This window comes from Asparagus officinalis, chromosome 10 (genome assembly GCF_001876935.1).
Source record: "Asparagus officinalis chromosome 10, Aspof.V1, whole genome shotgun sequence".
Classification (NCBI taxonomy): Eukaryota; Viridiplantae; Streptophyta; class Magnoliopsida; order Asparagales; family Asparagaceae; genus Asparagus; species Asparagus officinalis.
In genome coordinates, this window is record NC_033803.1 from 44,063,042 (window position 1) to 44,072,337 (window position 9,296).

At 33.4% G+C, this 9,296-nt stretch overlaps 1 protein-coding gene across 1 annotated transcript in view; it reads right to left on the reverse strand.

The window, feature by feature from the left end:
- Positions 1-9,296, reverse strand: part of LOC109825113 — a 38,695-nt gene that overhangs the window by 10,824 nt on the left and 18,575 nt on the right. The window contains exons 3-4 of the mRNA XM_020391847.1: positions 8,206-8,272; positions 4,394-4,504 (exon numbers count right to left, since the gene is read on the reverse strand). Coding sequence (XP_020247436.1) covers positions 4,394-4,504; positions 8,206-8,272 — 178 coding nt within the window. The remainder of the gene's footprint in view (positions 1-4,393; positions 4,505-8,205; positions 8,273-9,296) is intronic.

A 9,296-nucleotide genomic window follows, 5' to 3' on the forward strand; every position in this document is an offset into this window, starting at 1 on the left:
AACCCTAATAAATAATATTGCGGGTCAACTTCACAGAAACCCCCTTCTGCACATTATTTTAAATTTCTCTAACATGGGCGTGATATCGGTCGGATATGTCCTCTTATTAGGCTTTCCGCATAACAAGATGGTCTTAATATCTTTTATCACTTTTGGTAATTTTTTGGTAACATATCATGATTGTCACCATATATCAGGATATATTTGGGCCTTAAAAAAATCAGTTGAAATATTGCAATATCGATTAGGGCTTTTATTTGTTTTAAGAGATTGATATGGATTTATGGGTCAATTGAGGTCTAAACCCAAACAAATATCAGCTTATGTAAATAACCCAAAAGAAGAATTAAGGCGCAATCGAGACCAATTTTTTTTTATAAAGATACCACATTTCTCCACAATTCTATTTTTTCATGCATCAAATATGAGCATCTATGACATACACACAAATTATTTGATATTATACTTTGAGATTTATTAAATATCTTCAATATATCCCCGATATCCACCATCAGATACGGAATTTTTCTATTAGATATGTCCCCGACAGCTGGCATTTAGAAATTGCTTATGAACTTTGGGAGGTTTTACACTTAATCTGCCTAAATTTCTTTTCCCATCTAGCCACCACAAACTTTAGGATGTCCTATAATACCCATCTAAACTTTTAGGTTCTCCTAAACAAACCCCTCAATAGTGCATGCCAGTAAAAAGATAAAATACCCTTTCAAAATTTAATCCAATTATTAAATTAAATCAATTTCTAATCAACCATTACTTAAATTAATAAAATTCCTGATTAGAAAGAGAGGTCAGATCACTGACAACAAACTGGCTAGTGACGGTACCAAACTAAAAAGGGTTCCAGCAATGAGATGCTCTTGGATAGTTAGGGAGTAAAGTAATGGGGAGGAGGGGGTAGAGAGAGAGAGTAGGATGAAAGACAAGAGGTATGTCATATGCGGAGGAATCATCAGCTACGAGGAAGGAGGTGACGAGGTTGTTGGTGACGGGGTGCATCAGGATTAGGGTTAAGGGGAGGAAAGGAGGGAGAGAGATTTCTAAGGATGAGGGTTGCCAGGTCTTGGGAAAAGAAAGACAGAATTCAGTGTGTATTGCAAATACCTCAATATGGTGGGTTATTTGCAAAAAAATGTAAAAAAAAGTATAAATAGGAGATCTTTTGGCTCAACGAGTGTTTTCGTTATTTTGGGTCATGTGCTTCCATGTGCAACATTAGAGGTGATGGTTTTACTTTTTGAGGTTAAATTGTAAAACATAAAGGGTGTTTTAAACACCCTAAAGTCAGGGAGTTTTGTGAAATTAATCAAAAAGACGCGTAGACACGTTCCAAACCTCCGAAAATTCTTGAGGACCCATGTATGTTTGTTTTCTCCAATAAATTAATAGATACATGACGCAAGATGACTTTCTTTTTAGAAATCATGAAAAGAAAGATGAAGAAAAGAATGTAGGAGGGCAAAAAAATTTTAGTATTAGATTTTAAATTATAGTAATTTTTTTCTTGTAGCCTCATCTATAATAGGCAAGTTATTAATTTGAGATTGTTATTGCTTTAGGTATCTTTTAGATCCCAATTATTAGTAAAGTTTTTATTTTCGTACCATTAAAAATCTTCCTCATTAGAAATTTGTTGTTTGGCGACTAAGTTTTGGAAGTCTATAAAATACTAAGTTTCCATCAGCAAAGTAGGATGAGGATGCATTAAAAAAGTTATGATATCTAGAGATTGTGATGCGATCTTCGGGTGTGAGATTCTACTTGTTCCTCAAGGTGCAAGACCTTACTTTGCATCAGGCTATTGATTCAAGCATGAAGGTATTTATCCATGCATGAGGCTAGAATCTTAATTTTTTATGCTATTTGTTCTTTTATGTTTCGACTTTCTAGTTTCTTTACAATTCCTCATCATTCAGCATTATAGATCCAAAAAAATCCACTATTGCCGCTTGGACATCAGCATTACCACAATTCAAAGTTCATCAATGATATCTACTTTTAAACTTGAGTTCCAGTTTCTTCAACTAGGTATGATCTGAAGCGAGACAGACTTTCTTCTTGGAAAAAACAAAAGGTATGAAGAAAAAAGAGGACTAATTTTCCTAAATATAAGAATTTAATTTTAGAAGTTTTCCCTGTAGCCAAAAGACAAATATTAGTATTGAATTCTAGTTTAGAATCTTTTACAATCCTTATTATTGGAATTAGTTTCTTGATGATTAAGTATTCAACATCTATAAACACCTAATTTTCTTCAATAAAAGTATGATTGACGTTTTGGGAAAAAAATGATTTGTAGAGGTTGTGTAATGCAATCTAGATTTTTCATCTTTATTTTTTGGCTAAAATTGGGTCAACCACAAGCTGGGTTCTTTCAATTCAAAACTGACCCCTCATCCGGGTTAGAAATGATCTAACTCCCCTACAGATCAAAATTAACTTAGTTAAGACTTTAACTGCGTTAGTGTAGAGTTGCCAACCAGAGCACATGGTCGAGTTACCCCTTAGAACAAGACTCTCAACTTCCAAAATACCCCTCGAAATGTTGAGGAAGGTTAAAAATGGATTACGAGGACTTTCGACCATCGGAGAAGATGATTCTAATAAGTTTTAGATTATAGTTAGCTAGTTTTGGATTTAAATCTTTTAAGAAACTGATTGGTTAAACTTAACTAAGGGGTATATTTTGAAGTTCCCCCGAAACATTAGATCTGAGTGAATGTTTATCCCATAGAAGTCCGGAACTTGATACGCTATAGCGAACCACAACCCAGGTTCAATCGTCTCATATTCATGTAGAACACTAATCTAGCGACCCCATTTAGAATTCAAATCAGTTAAATTTTTTTTAAAAAATAACTCTTTTTAAAAGAATAAACAATAATAAACGTGAGGAAGTAAGCAAATAAAGTATGCATATCTTAGTTGCAACATGATTCTCAAGGTTCTTTTACCATTACTGATATCAACTAGTATTCAAAAACCGAACCTTAAACGTACTATGTTCCCTAGCATACCATATAAGCCTACCCCCCTAATACCATGTTCCCTGGCGTACCCTAAGCCTACCCCCTAGTATCAGATTCCTAATGAGTGGCGTACCACGTTCCCGTTTCTGTCCCGTGAACCAAAATGAACTAGGTTCCATGCAACTATGATTTATCCCCCTACCTGCTGATTTAACATCGGTTTACCTAAGGGACCAATTTGCACGAATCTTTAGGATTTGACGGATGTATAAGTAGTACTGAAGATTTCAAGGGCTAATATAGATTTATTGAAGATTTTTAAGACTAATATCTAAATAACTCTTTTTAAGCTGTGAGAACATAATTGGCGCGAGGCCAGAATCTTAATTTTCTACTTTTTCCTTTTTGTCTCTACTTTTCCTATTTATTTTATGTTCCCCATCAATATCCTTTATTGATAAAGTAAATAGTGAAAAGAATCTTAACAAAGTCGATGAATGGTCTTTGTTTCTTCTCAATTGTAACTCAGCTTAGCTCCTTGAATTTAATAAATTCAGTATGCATTCTTTAAAAAAGGACTTAAATTCATTCAAAGTATCATGTATATTAATTAGTCTTAGATATTTTCCTACCCTTTTTATTAAATTGAAAGATAATTTATTTTGTAAATCATGCAACTAATGGGAGTATCCTTATAACTCTCATTTAGTGAAGCACAGAAATTAGGGTGCCACAAAGGATTAATGAAGTAATGCTCTTCCTTCTAATTTTCAAGTACATTGTTCAATGTTCAAATAAATGTAGGAAATATCAAAATAATATTCGAATATGCTACAAGTTTAACAAATATCGACCAACTGTATTATGTCAAAGTTCCTTTAAAAAACTGTTCGTGCACAAAGTGCTTTTTCCCAAGTACACTAGTTTTCGTACATGCAATAATCCTCTTTAGCAAAAAAAAAAAAATTAGCTTCATGTTATTTATCATGAAAGGTCCTTTTACATGTCAACCAATTCCTATGTTCCCATCTCAATTAATTCCCTAATAAACTCAATTCATAAGTTGACTCATCCAATATGTTGTCATCTTTTTTATGTGGATGACCTATCGAATGTATTGAAAGATAAGGTAGAAACTTTATCATTCATACTACAATACATAACATTCAACCAAGTAAATCATCCTTGAGACAGTCACACATTTACATGTTATGATGGACGAAAAGCCAATTGACAAAATACTCAAAATGAGTTGGAAATGAAAGTTCATGTCTTCAGATGAGAGATGAGTATCATTCTTTATGGTTAATCCAAACCAAATTTCAACTTAGGGTGAAACTCATCTCTATAACATCGTCTGTTCATACAGGACAAAAAAATGATGCTAAGTAGCCAATCATTACCTTTGCAAGCCGCGTCACATAAGCTGCTGCCAAGGCTGTAGCTAATAGGCCAAGGCCTAAGGTCAATAGTTGACCATTTCCTCCATGTAATCCCACCTCGGATTCTTCTTGCTACAATAAAAGGAAAGTAAAAAGAGTTTACCGCAATTTCTATTTCTATAGAGATTTAAACAATACACAGCACTGAAATTTAAAAAGCAGAGATAGCAAGAGAATAATTTGAAGCAGAAAATGTTTAATTTCCAGATAACTCGGGTAGTCTATAAACAGTTTCCTCTCAAAGCACATGTAAAATGGTAATCCCCACGGCTTGGAGCATTTGGTCCATGTTCGAGAAGATACCTAGATGACGTTCATTACCTTGCGGATCAAGTGACCCCTAACTACATTCATTGATATCCCTCTTGTATGAACCACATTTATCCAAAGCTCTTGATGACGCTCATTTTGTTCATATGGACATCTCCATTGTGAACTTAGAGCTGATTACCGTCATTTTATTCGACTCTCTCATGCATCAAGAGTTTATTGTTACACTCACATTCCATAAGTCTTATCACGTGGGCTAAAGCCTAGTGTGCTAAAAAGATGTTACAATATTTCAGCTTATAAAACTCATTAAAAGTTGTCTCTGGAGATTAGAGGTATTCAATTCTTCATCCATTTTGGAGAAAAATGGATAAGATAATTACTAATCAATTAAGTCGCTAACAAAGAACAACATAATTTTAATTTGAGATAAGAAACCTTGACAAAATTATATCTTTCAAGTTATGTTATCATAATCATTGAGAGATATCAAGCCAAGAAGCCGATGTAACCATGAAAACACTAAACAAATACATGGCCTTTATCCTGAATTTCTATGGTCTGCTGCAAAAGAACCATCTTTCTACACCCAACTTTATTAAGGGCTTTTAAATAGTTATAACACAAGGAAAGCAAGAAAAGGGAAATTTACAAAATACATGATTCTTTGCTGAACATTATGCATATACACATACAAAGGAATTGTTCATAAAAGCTCAAGTTTTCCTTAACAATTTAACCTAACATAGCTTCTTAAATGAAATCTGCATATTTCCAGAAAAGCAAATTACACATAAGCTCAACCTAAATATATTGTTATTTTTCCTGCAAAGTTGTTCTTGTCATATTTTCATTCAAAAATATTTGAAGGAATTAACTCCTTCGACAAACAGTCAGAAACACAGAGGATTGTCATATTTTCATTCAAAAATATTTGAAGGAATTAACTCCTTCGACAAACAGTCAGAAACACAGAGGATTAGAGGAAATCAAAAAATAATTCAATATTAGTTATACTAGTCAAAGACATGCATTTTTTCCTTAACATTTTGAATTGAAGGGTTGAGTATTCCTGCATACAAAGGACTTCAAGTGTTTCCTTTGTACACTTTCATAGAAAAGCTCAACAGTTACCTGAGTATATCTAAGTAGCTACTTAAACAAGAAATTCAGCTTGTATAGAAAATAAGGTCCACTAAGAAAGGTACAAAAGCCACTTGAACCTGAGACCCCAAAATCCAACCTCATATTTTACCACTAAGCCAGACCAAACTAAGAAGATATTAGTATTGTATCAAAAATTGTCCACAAAATATGTCTGCCCTAGAACGTTGAAGACAATTAGCTTTCACAGTCAAAAGTGGTACAATAAGAAACAAATTAGAAATTCAAAGAGGAAAATATAAAAAAAAGTCATGATTTAACCCTGCTAGTTAAACATGCATGCATTATGGGCACACAACGAGTTTTATTAAAAAAAAATTATTTGTCTTACTAGTAGAATTTAATATATCCACAGTGCAGTTGCAGGCTGCCATCCCAAAAATAAATTCCTGGAAAAAAATTGAAAAATATTTTGATATATCATCATCTACAATTAAACCCTTTAACTTTTTCCAATTATATTCTATCTCAGTAACTCTAATAACAGCTAAGATTCTTATTAATTTAACCTTTTTATGATGATGAATTAGTATACATTAAAAAACTTATCCATCTTAACTTCAACTCAAAAACTTTAGGACACGGACAGTATCTATGTTTAATACAGCTGAAAACTTAGCTATATCATGATCTACCAGCATGTGAGAGATCAGATTTTAAATTTGATAAAATATTATCCACTTCTTTGGTACTAGTGATAGTAGTCTAGCTCAACTCTTAATAGAAAGGGCAGCCTAGTGTATAAGGCTCCCACCATTGTGGGCTATATGGAGGGTGTGATGTACGCAGCCTTATGCTCGCATGTGGAGATGTTGTTTTTAAGATTTGAACCCATAACCTCCATGTCATAAAGTAGCAACCTTTCCATTGTGCCAAGGCTTAGCCTTCGAGCTCAACTCTTAAAGAAATCTAAAAAGAGCAAACTTTTGGTAAGTTAGTTTAATGCATTTTTAGTAAAGATTGAAATTATCATTAATTTAAAGTATGAATGGCATTATTATAGGCTAAAGAGTGAAAATAGTAATATATTTAATTCTCTATCAAGTTGTTCTAATGTACAACTAATTTAGAATAGGGAGCGCATCACTTTAGTTTCAAGTCAAATTCTTTATAGATCATGACAGTACGACAATTCTTAAAAATGATAAGTACCAAATGAAGCCAACAACAAAATTTCGAACAGAAAATCACATACATAAAATTTTTAAGAGAAAATTAACCTGATGAAGAAAAGAACATTTAAAGTTTAATTAACATACTCTCAGTTAAAATTTATTTGACTTGGTTAGAAACTAATTGAAGCATATAATATTCAAGATCTGCAAGAGATGAGTGTTCCCATATAAGGTAAGAATATGGTTAGTTAAAACCACTGTTATCTCGGGCGCACTGAGGCACACGTACCTCAGGCGTTGGGCGCATCGGGGAACTAGAAATGCGCCCCGCATAAGGTGCAGGGCGCATCACGTAAGTGAGGTGCACGCCTCGATGCGCCTCAGTGCACTTCACTACCCTGCACCATTCTCTAACTCTTTCTACTACACCTTATTCCTCCTCGTACCTTCTCTTTTCCATTGTTTCTTTATTTTTTTCTCCTTTTTCCCATATTATTGTTTACTCTACTATAATTTCTTTCATTTTTCCCTTTTTTCTCTTTTGTTGTTACTACTTATCTATCTAAAATTAGAACATTGATTACGAAATCACAAAGTATTACTCCAAATATTATGACATTAGTTATTGATAATAATGTTGGTAATTATGAATGTATGATTAGTGAATGTCATTTTATATATTTCAACGTGATTAATTACTGAAAATATGGAAGGGTATGACATTAACACTATTTTAACGAGTGCTAAAATTATGAACTAGAACCCTATTTTGTGATTTGACAAGTGAATTTCTTATCTTGGCATATTTTCCTTAAAAAATCATAAACATGTTGCTTGTTTAATTTTATATATATATATATATACATTGCGCCTTGCACCTTGATAACACTGGTTAAAACCTAAAGTTCTCTCTAAACTAGTATCTTTAATCTTCCCTAAAATTAATTTTATAATGATTCTATTTAACTAAGAGGCATTGTTCTCTTTCAATCAAACTTTTAAGCTATTGATGCTTCCGTATATGAAATAAATGCATTCTTGATTTCTGCTATCTTCATTAAGAGTTAAATATTACCAATGGCTATGCTTCTCTCTATCAAGGCCAACATTTTCTTCAAACAGGGACCTCCTAAGTTATTGGGCTTACATGATAGTAGTTAGTAGATATTGCTATAGATTGTGGCACACAAATTGACTCGTCAGGACAAATGCTTAACAACTTACGATGATAGCTCGTCCAAATGCACCTGCACTCACATATGCCCATGTCCCTGGAAGCATCCCCAGCCAACTGCAAAGTGGGTAGATATCAATTGATGACTTGAGGCATATCACATAATAATATACAAAACAATGAAATTGAGTTCTGACATTTGCAACCAGAAGACTAATCCACAGATGTCTGTCCTATTAGGAACACGAGAAAATAACACTTGAATGCTGCTCGTTATGTTCTTAGATTCAGTTTGAAGGAATAAGGCAATGGCTTAATATACATACAGTTTTAAATTGTGACCAAGAACAACTGTGTGGTGTATGATACAGCTAACTGACATTAACGAGTGACATGCATAGTAGTTAACTAGTTGTTGAATGACTAATGAATTTAAAACAGTTCTATCATATTGGTACAACTTCAGAACCTGAAATCATGTGTTTACTTTCCCCATATCTCACATAGGTTTCCATGACACTGCAACCACAAATTGATTCTTCAAAAGATACATGGCTTCCTTGGTTATTTTCTTTTTTATTAAGGATAACCACAATTTTGTCAAAAGATGAGAGCATTCTTTTACACAAATGCTATCCACTATTTCAGCTTCTTATCATTAAGTTATTCTCCCTGTTAGTAAAACGATTTACATTCTTCTAGATCAATGCATGCCCACATCATTTTATATAGAAGCTTTACTGATGTACCTGCATATTATTGCCAAGTTTTCCCAGTTAGCATTATGGTTGCATTCTTCGATAAAATATAAAACATGCAACTAAAACTTTCTGTTGCAAAACAATTCTCCTGTACCTTTGCACTGAAATATATAGATCATGAGTAGATTCTAATGCACCTTGCCAAAGTATCAATAACTAACCTGCCCAGCACATAAGGCACTAACTTCACCGAAGTTAAACCATATAAGTAGTTTCCAAGGGAGAAAGGAAGCAAAGGACTCAAACGTAAAAGAGTGACAACTCTAAAGCCATTCTCTCCAATTGCTTTATCAATTGCAAGAAACTTTTTGTTTCCTTCGACCAATTTAAGAATACGTTCACGGGCAAAGTATCTAGCAATAAGAAAAGCCACAGTTGCA